At 40.5% G+C, this 20,000-nt stretch overlaps 1 protein-coding gene across 1 annotated transcript in view; it reads left to right on the top strand.

Annotated features, from left to right (window-relative positions):
• fam135b (family with sequence similarity 135 member B) overlaps positions 1-20,000 on the top strand; it is a 113,964-nt gene that overhangs the window by 42,654 nt on the left and 51,310 nt on the right. The window contains 1 exon segment of the mRNA XM_036575334.1: positions 7,179-7,258. Within this exon segment, the coding sequence (XP_036431227.1) occupies positions 7,179-7,258 (80 nt within the window).

Raw genomic sequence — 20,000 nt, 5'->3', positions numbered from 1 at the left:
CCAACATGAACACTACCATGAACACTACCATGAATACTTCCATGAACACCACAATGTCCACCACCATGAACACTACCATGAGCACCACCATGACCACCACTGTGAACTCTACCATGAACACTACCATAAACACTACCATGACCACCACAATGAACACTACTATAAACACGACCATGAATACTACCATGAACACTGCCATAAACACCACCATGAACACCACCAAGAACACCACCAAGAACTCTACCATGAACACTAACATGTATACTACTATGAAACTACCATTAACACCACCATGGGTTTTCTTTGGGTACCGTTTTCAGGCATCAGGCAGCATATTCTGATTTAGAGAGATATTTAGAGGCACTGAATTCTTCAGACATCTGGTTCCTATCACCACCGTGAAAAATTCTGTTTTGATATGTTTCTCTAGATCAGAGTGTTTCACATTAAACCACTCTGACTTTGTTTACATTTTTGTTTCCATTTAATTATACAAGTATTTTGTAAAATCAGCAGAATTCTCCTTTAACCAGCTGTAGTGTATGTTAGAGATTGGCATTAGTGTACATCACTAAACGCATGTGCTAATGTAACTGACTGTGCAATTATCTGTAGTGTAAATCTGTGTAATGTTGATATTGATGTAAACTGCAGCAGTGTTGAACCGGTTCTCTGGTGCGTAGCGTGCGGTGGCTCGGGTTGCTCTGCGGTTTCGGGTGCAGAGGAAGTGATGAAACAAAGAGACAGAGTGGAAAAAAAATCAATATTCAGACATTTCATGCTGACCGCAACGTGGTCCCAGACAGAGCTTGAGGAAATCCCTTCGGGGGGAGAGCGATGAACCACTCATTATCCACACAGGCCGAAGAGCTCTACGCTACGCCCATCTGACATCAGCCATCCACATGCTTTGATGGGAGATCGTTGTTGTTTCATTAAATCAATGGTGAAGAATAAAAACAGATTTTAATTTGTGAGGTGTCAGACCCCAGCGCTGCTCAGCTTAGTGTATCTCTTCTACAAAACACCAGACTCCACTTATCAGGTCATCATGGTGTTAAATCAGGTGCGGTTAGAGCAAAAACAAGACCGTCTCATGATCTGGCCTTGCTCTTGTTCATGATGTGACGTTTGAAAATCCTGAATTAGGGCTGTCGCAGTGGCAGATTTTCAACCTTTTCTCATTGTTTATCTTAGTGCTGTTTTTGCAGTTGTGTTAATTAGTCGCAATAATGTCCTTCCTCTTTACTGGATGACCTTATTGGTTTGTGAACTATGTTTTATACCACTAACTAAGTCTTAGGTTCTTGGTCCTCCAAAGATGGGGAGTGTTGGCAGGCAAAAATAAAGAAAATGTTTAGAAATTTCAACATGATCTTACTATCACTGTCGGAGAAAAGGTACTGTGCTAGGATATTTTATCAAGGTGCAAAAAATGTAAAGTCCTCAAAATCTTTTTTGAGGTCCAGTTGTGAACCTTAAATAAGTTTTTCCAGGTGAAAAGTACAAATTTGTACCTTTTCATAACCGAATGATTTAAAACAGAACAATAAAATTAAAAGCCTGGAGACGAGACGGGGTGTGTGGAGAACATATAATTTCAATGGATTATGGTACATTTATGATGTAAAGGTGTCTAGCTAAAGGTTTCTCTAATTCATTCATCAAATCAAAGAGATTTGTTCACTGTTAAAGTAGGGCTGCAACTAATGATTAATTTGGTAGTCGACTAATTTGTTGATTATTTTTCCGATTAGTCGATTAGTCAACGATTATTTTTTGTTATGCCCTCCATCTCTGCTTCCTGTGGGCGTGGCTCCCGTGCCTGTTTTACCTCACCTGCTTGACCGCTTAATTAAACGTATTTGTAACATTAATACATGTAATCATACTAAAAGTAAATACTGATTTAATAATACAAATTAAGGTGCAAGAAGACTTTCAAATGAAGATAATCTGTAAAAATGTACCTCAAAATAGCAGCCTCTGCCCCAGCATGGGGGGCTGCTAAGTTGCAGAAGTTATAACTCTGCAAGTCAAAAACAAACTATATAATAGGTTTGCTTAAAGTGAAAGTCAAGTATGTAAAAGTAAAAAACACAGTCCATCCTATATAAAATCTTGCTGGGTTTGGAAGCCCAAAGGTTCAAATACGACTTCAGATGAAAAAAAAAAACTTCTTCCAGTCCAAAATAACTATTAACTATAGTTTACGAAAGCTTTAAATTGCAGTGCAGGAACGTGATCATGTTGACGTGCTCTGGTGCGAGGCTGGCTCTCTTCATTGAGGTGATGTTCCCACGTTAGCTAACATAACTGAAACAGCGTCTCTTAGCAACACAATCCATTAGACCTTGTTTTCCAACAGGTAAACTGTAGTGTGTTGCAGTTACAAATGATTAACGCGTCGACAATGAAATTCTAAGTCGACAAATTTTTATAATCAACGTTGTCGATTATGTCGACTAATCGTCGCAGCCCTGTATCAAAGAGTAGTTGCTACTTGAAGGTAGAGTTTGAAATAGTAATCCAAACATGGTGGGACCCGACTGGTTTGGTCAGGTTCCAATGTTATTTTTCAAATATATATCAGTCCCAGAGTTTTTGATGAAATTTTGAAATCTGGCACTACTAGTGCAATGTGTATGTGTGTCAAAATACACCTATTGTGTATTGTATAAATATCTTTACTTATCGTGATGTGATGTTTTTGCCAGATTGCCAGGCTCAACACAGAGTATCGATTCAGGAGAAGACTACTTAGTGCAGCCAAAAGGATGTTTATGTTTGGTTTTTATATTCATTTATATTCAGCGCACCTGAATGAAAACAGTGCAACAGGAAAGTTTATCCAGGCCAAAAACATTTGTGATGAAGTTTGAAAGCATTGCTTGATGAATAAAGTTAACACAGAATTGAAACTTAATTTACAATGCTGTTTATTTTATTATATCACACTGTTTCATATTATTTCTTTATTTGATTTATGTATATGCATTTGAACATTGTTGCTAATTCACGATAATTTACCCAGCACTATTAGAGGCTGTTTTTCCCCATATTTGGTCATATATCAAAAAAGCACATTTCAAGCAATATTGAACACTGAAGTACAGTTGGCCTCGTGGGAAAAGGGTGAATTAGATGATGTTATAGACTCACAACTCTGACTGCTGCAGTGGATTATCTCAGAAACTAAAAGCTCCACAGATGGATTACAGCACTCAGAGTACTTAACCCTTACGTGTCTCCAGTTAGTATTGTTGTTCTGCTATACATTGAATATACATTATGTAAATGTTTAGATTAGGGCTGTCACTATTAATTAAATGAAAAATCAAGTAATGTAGTGATTATTTTGACAATTAAATGAGAAATCTATGTTTTTTATTTTTATTTTAAACAATAAAAATGAGAACAATAATATACTATTTAGAGATTGCACATTTTATTATACGCACCATTCTGCCAAATTAATACATACACACACACACACACACACACACACATTTAAAATAGAAAAATACATTTTTTCAGAGATGGTTTTTAGGTATTTACAAGGATTATGGTATGATCTTTTTAAACCCATGAATTAATTTAGATAGTAGTAAGCTAAATATATACAAAATCATCATTTATAGAGTATTTTCTATTGGGAGGTGTCTGTCTAAACCCTGATTACTTAAACTAAACCTAATTAAACTAAACCATTTACTTTATACAAACCTTTACTTCATATACATTCAATTTATGACAGAATTTTACTTCATATATATGAAATTTATGACTACAAACATACGTGCATTCATGAGCTCCTGCTTGTGTGGGTTTCCTCCCTTTCATTGCTAATTACTAAGCCAGTGCATTGAGAATGATCATTTTATTTTTAATTGAGCATTAAATTTGAATATAGTAATCAATTTTAATAAAGTAATACTGAACAGGGATGTGAATTCTAACTAATGAACACATTTCCAGGTAACCGCACAGAAGGGATGCTGTATTATTTAAAATTAGCCAAGGAAAATGACTAGGTCTTTGTGTCTGATGAGTAATGAGACAAAGACTGCCTCAGATGAGCTAATGAGCTAAAACTGCAGCTAACCGCTAACACTGTATGCTGATGGAGACTCGTCGTCTTTCATAAGTGTTTTTTCTCCTCTTCAGTGGACGATTAATGTAGCAGCATTAATGTGTCAGTGAAATATATTTTAACTGTTCCTAGACTTAACGTTACATCAGCTTTGCCTATTTAGCGGTAAAAGTGATGCTATGTCTGCCTTAACAACATCTTTTAACAACGTGCCCATATTAAGACAGTCACATTTCAGAGCAGCTACGTATAACATAGCATACTTACTCACAAATATGAGCAAAACAGTAACGTTTTACGTCCTGTTGAAGCATTAAATCATAAATACCGGCAACTCGACTGGGTAACCACTTAACTTTTTGCAAAATAAGACTGTACACTTTTTCATCAAATTCCAATCATAATGAAATCTCTCCTCTTCTTCTTACAAACATGAATCTGGTCTGGATTGAAAGTTAAACAGTGCACTGTCCACATAAAGCGTGAACGAGTAAACACTTTGCCTTTGCATACTGAAGCAATAATAGCACCACCTCAGTGCTGAGAAGTCCAGCTCGGGCCTTGATCAGAGCCCGCAGCCCCGAGAGAACTGGGAAAGTGCTTTCACATCAAATCACTTTCACTCCGCAAGAAGAGGTCACCTCTGCACCTCCCTGACTAACTAGCAGCTCTAAATGTGCACGCTTAGGACAGAAATGCAGTGGCCATCAGTTTTTATGATCCACTTATAGCCCATACAGGTACTACAGACAAGTCTGTTGAGATCACTGGTTTGTTTCTTGTCCTAGGACACCAGCCAGTACAGGGGGGAACGTGCCATGATATGTATAATTCATTATTTATTGCCTGTTAGGGATTAATAATTCAGCTACATTTGTACAGTGCTTTGCTGGTTTTGTTTGCACATGGAGAAGTTCAAGGTCAGTGTCTTGTATTATGAAATGCAGTTATGTGAGCAGCGTTTGCTGTGGACGTGGGTTTGGACTGAGCAGTGGGCTGAAAGAACAGATAGGATGCAGTCATGGTGAAGCTGAAGGAAGCATATCCACATTTAAGGCCTTGCTCAACAGTGGATGTGTGTTTGTGCAGCATAAAGTTTAGAAAGAGAGCTGAGCTAAACCAGCATCCACCTTCTCAAAAGCATATTAAGCATAGTGGGAAAGCAGAGATGTAGTTTACCTGATACTCAGGTATATGCTGTACACCCAGTAGAATTTGCATATACCAGGGGTCGCAAGCCAAATGTTAAAAAGGGACATTTTGTCCTTTCAGCAAAAATCAAACCACCTTGGGAGCCACAGCGTTTTATATCCATTTTACTGAAGTAAGGTTTTACCATCTTGGCTGTAAATATGTCTCAGTATGTGCCAATGTCAGAGTACAGGCTATAAAATATAAACGAAAACGCAGACTTACTTTGCTCTGCTTTAAGCTTTAGCTCAGCTATAGCTGCTTTTCTCGCATCTCTGGGAGGAAACTTTTCGGCAAAAGTGGAATAGGTCTACTACAAGTGTCTTTTACCGTACCTAAGTGTCTTTTTCTAAGTGTATTTTACCGTTGACGTTGTTTTTCTATAAACAATGGCCAGTTCAAGTTATAGCATAACATTAATTAAAAATAAAATGAAAACATTTTTTTCTCTGGCCCACAAATTTTATGAGATTTTTTAGTGTTGCCCTTTTTCTGGTTGAGTTTGACACCCCGGCTTTAGATGAACATTAACCTCATAAACCCCTCATAAAGCCAGCCCCAAAAAAAAAAAAAAACAACACTCTTTTAAATCTACACCACACACGTGGACCATGTGCAGCAGTAACATCATTTTAAACAATGTTAGCGTGTAAAACGTACAGTTTTCTATCTGCTACCATCATTTAAGTCATTACATGAAAGTTCGATGAGGTTTATTTCGTTGTTAGATGCACAGTGTTTTTTTTTCCCTGTATCAGTGTCTGAGCTCACTCAGAATGCAGCTTGGATCTTATTCATTTTTGTGTAATCGTATGTTCCTTGTGCCCAGACTGTGGCGTGCGAGTCCCGAGCCCCACCTCCTGGGCACTGCCTCTGGTCCTGCCGTAAGGCCACTTTAATTTGCCTCACGTTTGATCCCGGTGGAGCCAAAGAGTGGGGTTTTGTCTGGGCTCGGAGTTCAGGCCCCACCCTCTTGCTGGCTCTCACGGTCATCATCGGGGTCCAGGGGACGGGTGCATGCCACATAATATTAACAGTAAAGTGCGACTAACATGTGACTTATATTCCTGTTTGTGTTTTCTTGTTCAAAAAGCTCATTTTTGACACAAACGGGATAAAAATCATTCTTTACATATCAAAGGTATGTAACAGCAGCAGAGAAATCATATGATTAACGAAGAAGGGCAGATTTAACAGCAGAAATAGACACTTTTTGAGGCAGCCTTAAGGGCCTAAGTAAAACATTTAAAGTTAAATACATTCTAAATGACAAAAAATATTCTAGATGACAAAAAATATTCAAGTGAAATAAAAACAATAATGTGATTATGCAACTGGCTAAGGATGTTCTAGGCTAGTCTTGCTAGCAGGTATATACAATATATCCTCTACATCAGAACGGACTACACCACTGATGTAACATGTTGGCCCTAGTGTTAGCTGTAACCTTCGTCATACAGTTCTCATATAAGCTTTACTGGAAAATGAAATGCGGTCTAATACTAGCGGTAATATGAAAAATGTTGCAATATGATACTTTGGCTGTACCACTTAGCCCTAGCAGTTTTCTGTATTAAATATTAATGCTTACTAATTATGATCAGCATATGAATAAGAATATACTGCACCTATTAAGCAAAATCAATGCTAAGGATTTAAGATTAAAATGATTCTAGCTTTATTGTTTTGTGCTGTATAGCTTTTGGGAAACTCTGAACTGAACTGGACTTGAGGAAAAACTCACACATGTGCAATGCATTAGGTACCCGGCACTGACACTGGCCATCTTGAGTTGAGCCTTAACTAAAATGTGAAGGCTGGAGTCGGTCAGCACTGAGTAAAACCACCCAAAATCCTGTAATAACTCGTCTCCCTGTTCTGTGATTGGTTGCAGGTTCTATCAGGTGAGGGCGGGGCTGAAGGTGTCCCCGCGAGTGCCACACAGGCTAATCGTCACAACACCTGGATACACAGGTAAGCACATGATCGATCTGGCTCTCTGTCTCTGTGTCTGTCTACACTACATGGCCGAAAGTATGTGGACATCCATATGTACTTGTTGAACACATCATTCCAAAGCTGTGGGTATTAATATGCATCCCACTGTTCTACTCTAACATCCTCCACTCTTCTGGGAAAGCTTTTAATTAGATGTCGGAATATGGTTGCAGGGATTTGCTTCCATTCGACCACAAGAAGTTGTTGGTAATAAGGCCTGGCTCAAAGTCATCATTCTGGTTCATCCTAAAGGAGATGGATGGGGTTGAAGTCGGAAGCGTACAGTTCTCTAGAATGTCATTCTGTGCTGTAGCCTTAAGATTTCCATGAAAAACAGCCCCATTATTCCTCCTCCACCAAACTTTACAGTTCACACTCTGCATTCAGGCAGGCAGCGACCTTCTTTGGCATCCGCCAAACCCAGATTTTCCAGACAAGTTTGAACAAAGTAATGATGGATAGTGGGATGGTTGCTAAGCAGTGATTGGAGGAGAAAAGGAAGTAGACGTGGAGAGCATCAGGGTTATGATTGGCCGAAACACAATGACAAATTTGAAATTAGTTCTTTTTTTAGCTGTGCCACTAAGTAAAGTTCATACCACAAGTCAAAACAGCTGTTTCATAATCACTCATGGGGGCCTCCTAGTGGATCGGGCCGCATGGGGTGGTCCAGGCCTGGGTCTAACACTTTGCTGCTGAACTGTTGTTGCTTGTAGACATTTCCACTTCAAAATAACAGCATCTACAACTGACTGGGGCGGCTCTAGCAGGTCAGACATTTGATTAACTAGTGTGCTAGAATCGTGGCATCCTATGGCAGTGCCATGTCGAAATCTGCCTGCTATTACTTTATGTACAGTGTCTTTTTGTAACTGTGTATTGAACCAGATTTGTTTTGCAGATGAAATCTGGGAGGATTTCTGTTGGCTGATTTTAGTATGAGCTTTGTGGCGTGTGGGTCCTGTGCCACTGCAGCGTCTCACTAAACAGCATGGTCTCACTGCTCAGCACGGTGCCAAACACTCACAGCTGACCTGTGTGCTCCCTTTCTCTGCTCTGCTTCAAATGAATGACAGCGCGCACTGACCGGACACAACTTTATACACTAGGAGTGGACACTGAGGAATAGCAGCCTTTAGTGCTCAGAGAACGCAGCCATTCATGCAGAGCCAGGCTTGTGTCCAGTGCTTTCGGACTAAACAAACTACCTTGTCCCGGTCCACATCCTTTCAGGAGTGTTTTGGGGAGTGTGGTTTCAGCTGTTGAACATTTGTTACTCGTGAATTTTAACACTTTGTTTACAGTATGACAGTGAGCGAGTCAATGGCAAACCGGATATTCCGGTTTTAAATGGGGCAGCGCCGCAAAACTGTCAGCAGCAACAGCAGTGCACCATGGTGATCAGCGAAACATTCCACCGAGAGTTAAAGTTTCCCAGTTTTTTAATACCTCGTCCCTCTTAGACATGAAGACCCACCTCCCATTAATGTCATGCAGTCTTGTAGATGTGGTCTAGGACCGTATGACGTACTGTAAACTATAAAAATGAACAGAACCTCTCTTTGTAGCTGAATCCTGGGGGCAGCCACTTTAGACAACAGGGTCTGTACTCACAAACCACCTGAGGAGTAAGATCAGAATGATCTGAAAGATCATTTTTTATAGTGAAATCGCAATTTCAAATAGCACAGTTTTCAAATCGCAATAGCTGCAGTAATTCTAGCCTACATTATCAAAATTGTAGCCCAATAACACAGAGCCAGTTTACATTACATTATACATTACATGTGTTAGTTTGCATTATAACCACAACTTAGTGGCTGGCTGGCACACTGCATTCAGGGAGTGAAGCTTCAAGGCAGAAAAAGTGGATATTCTGGTGTTCTTGGCAACAAAAAAAACAAAAACCAAAAAAACCAGAAACAGGCCTGAACCTTAATTTATAGAAAATAATCACAATATTATCGCAATAGTCACAATATTAGTCAGAAAAATTTAAATGAAATATTTTCTCCAAAACGTTCAGCACTAGCTCTGGTGTTGTCCGAAATGGCTGCCAGTAGCAGTGAAATTTTATTATTTTTGTTGTTCACAATAAGTCATATCATGTTGACTAGTCTGTACAACCTTAGGTTATGATTGGGATGTGGTTGGAGTGGGATTGATAGAGGTTTTGGGGATGCATTTATGGAATAGATTTGAGTGACTATTGAGTTCTAATGATTGTGAACAACGTTAGCATCATAGCTCCACTTTTAAGCTAAAGAAGCGAAGTTTGGACATAGCTTGACTGATCGATCTAGAGTGAAAAATTGTGTAAATTTGTCTGTTTCTTTAATCTAATGGCCACCTATCAGTCGCACGTATTATATTACAGTACATTACAATATAATTTTGTTTAATCGAATTAAAAGAGAACTCCGTAACTCAGGGGTATCAGGATATAGTCAGTGACTCTGCTAGCATCTCCCAAGGCCATACGTCTGGGGATTCAAGCACATATGGTCGTATGCAAAAGTTGGGGCACCCCTGGTCAAATAACATTTTTGTTGATTTTCTAAGTGAAAATGAGCCTAACATATCCTGCAGATTTTATTGCGCTGTTACTGTTTATTTGTTGAATGCAACATTTTGGAAATAAGTAAATAGACAAATAAATAGAAACAGTGTACTAAAATTGAAGAAAATACCATATTTAAGTTTGTTCTCTGTGGAGGATGTTAATTTACTTCAGGCTTTTGCACAAGACTGTACACAGTATGCATAATACCCCCTGGGGTCCCATGTTGGCTGGCTGCTAACTCACTCGCCATAGTGGCGCTAATCTTAGCTTCAATGGCAACAAAATGTTTGATTTAACTGTTCGTCTTTTGGAAATGCTCCTTTCTAGTTTGGTAATGTGCTCTTCCACACACTAATTGAGATGTTACACATAGTTGAGATCTTTCTCATGTTCTGTTTTGTCTTCGGTTTGAGAAATGAGTAACAATCGTCCCTCCAGTCTCTTGGGAAAGTGTTTTTCGTATTTGCAAACATGCTGCGGTTTATTGTTTTTCAGAGGTATCTCATAGTTACAGTTGATAGGCTATGATGGACCAACTGGGTTAACCAATTGGCTACAGTGCCACCCTTAACAGACCAATTCTGCATCTCCAGTTAGTTAAGAATACCAAATACAGAAGCTCAACGACTGTGAGTGAAGCAGCTAAACAATGACATTTCCCTGAATTTTATTTGGTTTTCTAGTTTTTCCTAACAAAGACCCCTCAGAATTTTGATTTGAGACATTTGGGGGGTCCAAGAGGTTAATTAGGCAGTCCTGCACCTCCATGACCCCCTGTATTTCACAGCTTGACTGTACACAAAGCAATGTACTGCCTTCATATGATTTATAATGACAGCCTGTGGCTCATTGTCTCACACCTCTGCACAGGTGACATGCAAGCATACATCATCTCCACTACTCAGCGGGGTCTAGTGTGTGTGTGTGTGTGTGTGTGTGTGTGTGTGTGTGCATGTGGTAAAAATAGTAATCTATATGTGTCTCCACAGTCAGAGACACAGTCTACATGTTCCAGCCCCCCTCTGCCTGTCACAGGTGGCGCTGAAAATATGGACCTATTTTACTGCACTGACAAACCTGACAGTCTCTCTCTCTCTCTGTCTTTCATACTTACTGATGGAGTACCCTGCATTATCTGCACTCTCCTCGTTATTATTACACCTGGAAAAGGTGTGTTTGCGAGGCCAGAAATGAGCAGGTATGAAACACACGCAGGAATTCGGTTCTGAGTGCTTTGCAGCTGCAGGCTGAAGAAATGCCTTCGCTACTGACTTGGAGAAAAAAGAGGAAAAAACATGACTTTTGTGGAGTAGAGGTGCAGTAAGAGTTTCTTGAGGAAACATGTGTCATGAAATCTTTGATTTCTCCACAGTTCAGTCTGATTATTTTGCTTAGTTACTTTTAAGGACCCATAATCATGGAAAACCCATTTGCCTTGCTTTTTGAAGTAACGGAGTTTGAAGTAATATGTAAACACTGTTAAAGTTTTAAAGCATACTACCCTGTACATGCAGTGCATACAGGGGAGCTCTGCAAAAACAACCAGTTTTGAATTTATTGCGTCTATGATGTCACAAAAACCAACACATTCACAAATGCCCACCTATTGTGTCTACAAAGGGTTTAACTCCACACATTCATATTAAAGTTAGAAAGACTGCTTCACCCCAGACTGCTTTTTGAATGAGGCACAATACAAGACAGCCAATCAGAAAAGAGGTCATTTATCTTATATCAATTTTAAAAGCAAAGTAACAAAAGCAGCCTGTTTAATACTAAGAGATAAAAAGTGATTGGAAAATGGTCGCGTAAAAAAGAACAAATGATTAGTGGACCTAAATAAAATACTAGAAAAATGTAACCTGTGGACCTTTAAAAATACACTAAATACTCACTAGAACTACTTGCTTAATATAGGCAGTAAGCCTGTCACAATCAGTACATTTTCCTGAACAGTTTCTTAAAATCCTTTGGGGTCAAACTGACACTTTACAAGTGCCGAACTTCAGTCAGCGACTGTGGTTTCAGAACTTTGCGAAGGAACTGAAAGAACATGGCCTGGAGTTCTGAGAGACTTCAGCTTACCCCAAAAGTCATAATTTAAACCTTAAAAATAATCCATGTCGAATAAACAATTGTTAAATACTTTTACATAGCAGTGTTATTCCCAGGAAACTACTAAATTGGCATACTAGCATTCTTAAACCTTAATACTTTTTAAGAATGCAAAGACTTTTCAATATGCATGCTTATCCAAATTGTAAATGCTCCCTTGGCTCCTGGTTTCCAGACCCTACCCACCTTCCTTCACTACCCTGCATGGCAGATTTTGTTCAGTAATATTACAGTGTCCTGTTAACATTACTGTTAGTTGTCATGACAGATGCCATGATGTTTGATGTCATGACAGCTTATGTCACATGCTCATTTTTGCTGTGTGCTCTAGTTAGCTGTCATGACTTCAAACATTATGACATCTGTTATGACTGTGAACAGTAATCTTAACATGACACTGTTCATGTTACATAATTTACTATTAAATGTTTATGGCATGGTTATGTCAGTGTTATCTAGCAGAGTTTAAATAAGACTTTTCTACCATTCTGCTATATTCTATTCCATTCTTTTGAGAAACTGCAGCACTTTGTCTTTTTATTTACTGAAACGTAAACCTGTCGTTCAGGAATAGAGCATCACTCAAAAGATTTGAAACCAAGGATTCCCATCAGATGATGCTGTGACTCAAAAGCATAAATTAAGATATTAAAACCTCCCACAGAGACAGGTGGATGAAAAGCAGGTTATTGTTACTGAACTGAGAAACTCTTGGGAATTGCGCTGAAATTGGTCCTTCACTGATTTCTGCTTCGAGGAGTCGTTTGCATGAGAGTGTGTGTGAATTCTGGCCTTATTAATAACAGAATGTACTAGCACTCTCTCTGTCATTGATGGTTGCCAATGAATGTTTGATAGTGAGCCAGCGTCTGACTCACGCGAATGCATGCTGACGTCTGCGGGAGAGCACAAGTGTACATCGCAGCCACCATATTGGATCTGTTAGACCTCTAGGCTCTGTGGCTAATTGTGGCTGATCGCCTGTGGGTGTTTCTGAACTGGTTGCCATGGTTTCACTGACGCCAAGCGCAAATAAGATGCATCCCCGTGTCTGTGCAGTCAGTTTTTGAGGATAACAGCATTTGGTTTTTGTGATTACTGTCTGTTTGTGGCGAACGCACTGCTGCCGTTATTTCACTTGTAGTAGGAACAATTACCCAGGAACTAAAAATGGGGTGTACCGTTTCACAGTGGCGGAGATAAAATGCGTACTATGCTGCTCAGTGCTCAATTCCTATTGGTAATTGCGACGTTGCTTCATTCTTTATTTGCATAAAGTTAAACTCTGCTCAACTTTGTCGCGTCACCGATCCCGCCCAATTCGTGTCGCCAATGTTTGCAGCGTTTCCTGTCGCCGGAAATCGCCAGCTCTCGTTGAAAATGAATGACCTCTGCTGCGTCATTGCCGTGTGAGTGCAGGATAAGAGGTGGGGATCATGCAGCTCTATTTTTGTGTAGCTTTTTGGTGTAAACGCTGGCATGTTGCTAATTCGAATAATTTTTTGTGCCCAGTTGCAGTTTTGGTGGCCAGAAATAATAGTCCCCCCCTTGAAACAGATGTGAAGTGGGATGTTAAAAGTGGGATTTCTCCTGCCAGCCGACGATCTTTCCCCAGCGGAATGAGGAACATTCTCCTGCCAGCCGAGGACCTTTCCCTAGTCCAATGAGGAGCTTTCTCCTGCCATCCGACGATCTTTCCCCAGCTGAATGAGGAAACTTCTCCTGCCAGCCGACGATCTTTCCCTAGTCGAACGAGGAACTTTCTCCTGCCAGTCAACGATCTTTCCCTAGTCGAACGAGGAACTTTCTCCTGCCAGTCAACGATCTTTCCCTAGTCGAGCGAGGAACTTTCTCCTGCCAGTCAACGATCTTTCCCTAGTCGAGCGAGGAACTTTCTCCTGCCAGTCAACGATCTTTCCTCAGCTGAATGAGGAACTTTCTCCTGCCAACCGAGGAGCTTTTTTCAAACAGATGAACTTTTTCTCCAAGGAGCCTTCCCCTGCTGAATGAGGGACTTTCTCCATTGACCGAGGAGCTCTCCCCTGACAAATGAGGGGCTTTCTCCATTGACCAAGGAACTTTGCCCTGCCGAATGAGGGTCTTCATCCGTTGACCGAGAAGCTTTCCCCTGCAGAACGAAGAACTTTCTCTGGCCAGCCAAGCAGCTTTCCCCTACCCAATAAGGAACTTTCTTCGGCCAACTGAGCTGCTTTCCCCTGCAGAATGCGAAACTGTTTCTGGCCAACCAAGGAGCTTTTTCCTGCAGACTGAGGAACTTTCTCCCACTGACCAAGGAGCTTTTTCGTGATTCCAGGCATGGAATGATGTTTTTTTCAATGCCAAAATGTAAACGCAGAGCATAGAGGCCCATGTTCATTCATTATGGTACATTAATGAATGGAGTATCAATGCAGCACAATGTGTCATACAGTATCACAGTGTTACAGAATAACTGCACATCATGACATATTCTACATTTGAACAGCAATACTGACAACATGATATCATTCTCCTGCTCTGTCTCTGTCTCTCTTCTTTCTCTCTCTCTCTGTCCATTTCTCTCGTCACATGTGAGGAATTTCCTTCTTTTCAGTCATGCACTCTCTCTTGCACTTGATTCTCTCTCTCTCTCTCCCTCTCTCTCTCTCTCTCTCTCTCTTTCTCTCTTCTCCACCCCGAGGTCAGGCTCTGATCTCAGCCAGCTGGAAACAGCAGCGCAAGAAATCACTCAGTACCTCTCTCTCTCTCTCTTTCTCTCTCTCTCTCTCTGTCTCTCTCTCACTCTCTGTTCTCAGCCTGTATACAGTACAGCTTGCTGTAGTTGATAGTTGATGGTGATCTACTCTGCAGAACTTTGTGTTCTAGTCAGCTTCCTGCAGCAGAGCAGGTCAGCAGTGCTCAGTCAGCCAGGCTGCTGAAATGCAGTCTGTTCTTTTCTTCATTAGTTTAACAGGAGTGCAGTGAGGAGGGCTGTAAACACAGCGTGCTCACTGCACATGCCTGTTGCCTATTTATAGCTTTTTTCCAGGGAATGTGCAGACTTGTTCTTACTGCTTTACTACAAACAGAGCCTCAGTTCAAACGAGTGTCCGGTCTCAGTGTGGACAAATGAAAGCTGGTTCTCACTGCTACTGTCTGTTTCAGAGACAAATAATAATGCATTACAGGGCATATAGCACTGTAGATAGTGTAGTTTAGGTCTGCAGCTTCAGAATACGTCTGTAATCAGTTAATCCATCAAGTATTTTCTTAATAATAATCTAGAGATTATTTTCCTGTGTCACTGACAAATAAAATAATGATGAAACCTAAACGTTTATCTTCCAAAAACATAAAATAGCTAGTGTTCATAGTAGTGTTACTTTTGTTTCTGAAATTATTGCACTTTGTGCAACATGAAACCCCAAAAACGACTAATGTTAAATAGAAAAAGACTGAATGCTGAATCAGAATAAAAAGATTTGAAAGAGTTAATAATATATATATATATATACTAAATGTTACTGCTTCACTGCTTCAATCATCATTTACTGGATAATTGTATTTTAAATTTTTTACATTTACCAGTTTCTCGATTCTACACTCTTAAAAAAGGTTCTTTAGTAAAGACAATGGTTCTTCATGGAATCATTAACACTTAAATGGTTAAATGGTCCTTTGCATGGTGAAATTGTCTTTCAGCTTGATGGAGAATGTGTGCATGGTTCTATATAGATTCTTTTTGAAAATGGTTCTATATAGCACCAAAATGGGTTGTTCTATTGTTACAAGCTTGACATCATAACAATAACAGAACCCTTTTTGGTGCTGTATAGAACACATTCTCAATCTGAGAAACGATTTCACCAAGCAAAGAACCATTTAAGCATGCAAAGGGTTCTTTGAGTGTTCATGGTTCTATATAGTACGATTTTCTTTACCAAAGAACCCTTGAATAACCATCTTTTTTAAGAGTTTAGCACACTCACAAAAGCCATTTTATGATGGTGGTTTTATACTAAAAGAGCAGCATGTTACGGCTGATATAGCTAAATGTTTTAATAATGGTTTTGTTTTTTTACACTCGCGAGTGAAGAATGTTGTGTATTTTGTTTATGTTTCAGGCAATGTGCTGCTTACAGCAGTCAACTAATAACAGACTCAATCTCAACATAATAGTTACATGGTCACATTTTATATGCAGCTAGTTTAACCATGTTTAAGTGAAAGACTGTAGCTCAAACACAGCCAAAACATCGGCATTGTACATATTACAAGGTCTTGATTTTCTTGCTCCTGAGTGGTGCAACCGTCTGAGTGTTGGCCCCATCTTTAGGAGATCACGAGTTCTATCCCTGGCGATGCTACAGCCATCCGTGGCCTGAGTCCAAGACAGCAAAATTGGCCTCGCTCTCTCTGGGTGGCTAGATGGCCCCCATCTCCCCCCGTCACTCACCACGATGCTATTTAGCACAGGCGTCTGTTAGCTGACGTGACAGATCTTGTGGTTGGTGCTTTCCACCGAGCGCGTTCGGCCTTTCAATGACGTTGCGTGAGCGGCAGTTCGAAAAGATGCAGTCCTGCTTCACAGGTCTCGGAGGAAGCCTGTGCTAGCCTTCACCCTCCTAGCGCTGGTGGTATCGTGTGATTGGGGGAGTCCTGACTGGTGGGTGGAATTGGAGACAACTAAATTGGGGAGAAAATTGGGGGAAAATCCAAAAAAAAAACTCAACATAGCCGAAATTCCATTATATCCTCTATATCCATTATACACACACAGACACACACACACACACACATTATCTAAGCAGCTTGTCCTCCTGGGTTGGGGGGGGTCATTGGTCGGGAGGCAGGAAAGGTCACAGGGCAGAAACACAGACATACACGTTCACACTCACACATCTAAGAGCGATTTAGTGTGTCCAGTATACCTGACTGCATGTCTTTGGACTGTGGGAGGAAACCCACACAGACACAGGGAGAGCATACAAACTCCACACAGACAGGACCGTGGTCGCCTGGTCAGGGAGTCGAACCCCGGCACTTCTTGCTACGCACTGCGCCACCGTGCCACCCTTTATATCAATGATACTATTCAACAATATTTCAAAATAAAATTACATAGCGATAACCCACCAGTACATTAATACTGTTTATGCGTTCTGCATTTCCAAAAATAAGTAATCCTTAATTAAGGCCAAATAATAAGAATGAATCATGGTGAGATTTGAGATTTCATGCTGCCGTGATTGGTGTCCTGATGAGTTGTGATTGATCTGAATCTCTGTGAGGTCAGAGATTTACACCCTGGTTATTATCCTCATCTTCTTTATCCTCGTTTGATCAGTACAGCACTGCAGTAACATCACGGCAGTAGAGAGAGCAGTAAACTGAACTGAACAGACACGGAGAGAGAGAGTCACAGCACGCCTCTCTCTCTCTCTCTCTCTGTCTCTGTCTCTCTCTCTCTCTCTCTCTCTCTCTGTCTCTCTCTCTCTCTGCGCAGCACCTCTCTTTTATCTCCTCTGTTATAAAGCAGCAGCAGTGAGCTCTTCTGTTCTTTCACCACATGCTGAGAACACACCTCTCTCTCTCTCTCTCTCTCTCTCTGCAGCTCTCTCACTTGCCTTTTCTCTGTGTATTTCTTTATTTTTCTATCCTCTCTTTTTTGTTTGTTTTTTCTTTCTTTCTTTCTTCTTCTATTTCTCTCTATACTCTCTCTTTTTCTTTCATTTCATCTCTCTCCCTCTCTCTTTCTTTCTCTGCTTCCCATCCCCTATTTCTTTTTTTCCCCTATAGCTCTCTTTCATTCCGTCTCTATTTTTCTCTTTATATTTCTGTCCCCTCGCTCTCTTTCTCTGTCCCCTCGCTCTCTTTCTCCATCTTCTTCTATATCTCTTTCTTTCTTTCTTTCTTTCTTACTCCCTGTTTCACCATACTCTCTCTCTCTCTCTCTCTCTCTCTCTCTCTCTCTCTCGCGTTCTCATTCCATTTCTACTTCTCTCTATTTCGCTGACCACCTCTATTTCTCTTTCTATCCTCTTTGTCTTTCTTTCTTTTTTCTTTTTCTTTCTTTCTTTCCATTATACAGAACAGAGCTCTTTTTCTTGCTCTCTCTTGGTGGCTCTCGCCCCCTCTTATCTCTCTTTCTCCCTCTCTCTCTGAATAGAGTGCTTTTAGTAGTTATAGTGGTCAGTAGCTGGTCATTCCTGTCTTGTTTGGTTTTGCTTCTGATCATTGCAAGTTCTTTGCTGTTCCTTCATTCGTTCAGCGCAGGCTGATTGTAATAGGGAGCTAATGTAAGTCCCACTGTTTCTCAGATGTGTAAGAATAATTCTCTGGTAGCTTTGAGAGAAGATAATACTGCTGGTATGTATTTAAGGGCTAATCTCACAACACTGACCCTGTCAGTTAAAACACTAATGTACATCTACGCCACTTTAACACCATCGACACACACTGTTTGTCCAGATGTTTACAGGCCCCTGCTCAGCCAGTGTATCATCGGAAATGAAGGGTATTAACAGGGAGTTTGTCCTCCTTTGCTGCAGTGACAGCCTCTACTCTTCTGGGAAGGCGTTACACTAGACGGTGGAACATTGCTGTGAGGATTTGACTGAGCATTAGTGAGGTACAGATCAGTTCTGGATCACTCCAGCTCATCCTAATAGTATTGGATGGAGCTTCACCACTCCAGAGAGCACAGTTCCAGTGCTCCACAGCCCAACGCTGGTGGGCTTTATACCCCTCTAGCAGACGCTTGGCATTGGGCACGGTGACAGTAGGCTCATATGTGGCTGCTCCAAAGCATCCTGTTCTACTAGTCAATGCTTTTCTATGGAGATTATACTATACACTATAGTATACTATGCTACAGCCGAGGTAGGGCGAGTCCTCGGTAGGAGTCTGCTATGAAGACTCTACCTTAGTAGCCTATTGGCCACACGAATGGAACAGTCCTAACGAGGCTGTGTGGTGACATCAACAGAAAGGTCCCGCCTCTCGCAATTGTAGTGCGAAACCAGTGAGGGAACTGTGAGAGGAAAATGGAACCCGTTGCATTGTGTGTGTTGCTTTTTCATTTCTTCCCAGAAATGGAGATGTTCTTACGATAACCTACATGTATGCAAATACTGATTAAAATATGATATACGGACGATATGCAATATATGGACGAGTAATTTAATCAATCATTTTACACTTTATAAGGTAACAAAGACGAATTCAAAGACGTGAACAACTTACATTTTAAAACAAGCTCTGCTCCAACGGCTTCATTTTCCACAGGGAGGTGGGTAATGCTAGTTTACCACAGGGACGTCTGTAATGCTAATGACAGATTCGCACTGGTTAAGAAATCACAGTGTAAATGAAAGAGATAGGAGTTACTACTCGATTTACGCACCGCCTTCACTCCCGAAACGAGCAGAAAGCATGTAAAAACATGTAGCCGTTATTCCGTTTATGCTAAGCAGCTGTCTTGCTGTCTAAAGTGAATGGACTGTCAATAGCATTGCCATTAGCTCAGGAAATCACAGCCAACAGTCGACTTCACCACATAAAGTTGAACTTTTTCTATAATTTGTACATGTTCTGAGTTGTACAGGTGAGGTGGGTTAGTATTGTTACATGTCGGCTTGATTTTAGCCACAGAGAACTCAAGTAAATGCTTCTTCGAGCACCTCCATTCCTTAATAAACTCCTTTTCCACAGAATACCGTATTGTTCTCACAGACATATCGATTCGCACTGGATTAATAGAACCTGAGGTTATTTCTATTGCTTGTTTTGTAGAAGCTAAATCTTTACTGAAGCGGGAACGGTCGGTCAGGACTAATGTCACTGACCCAACAGAAGACAGAATCTTAAGAACATAATAACATGATAATAATAAAATCACTGAGAAACATTTACATCCCCCCGCTGCCTCATGTAAAACTAACCCCATCCGAATAGGGCTCAAGACTGTGTTTTATTATTTAAGAAATAAATCAAAAAAATAAAACATGATATTCCCACAAGATGCTGAGGTATTAGTTCTTGCTTTTGTGACTACTAGAT

This window comes from Colossoma macropomum, unplaced genomic scaffold (genome assembly GCF_904425465.1).
Source record: "Colossoma macropomum unplaced genomic scaffold, Colossoma_macropomum, whole genome shotgun sequence".
In the NCBI taxonomy this organism is placed as follows: domain Eukaryota; kingdom Metazoa; phylum Chordata; class Actinopteri; order Characiformes; family Serrasalmidae; genus Colossoma; species Colossoma macropomum.
Note: the sequence above shows the minus strand (reverse complement) of the source record. Positions and strands in the feature narration are given on the sequence as shown.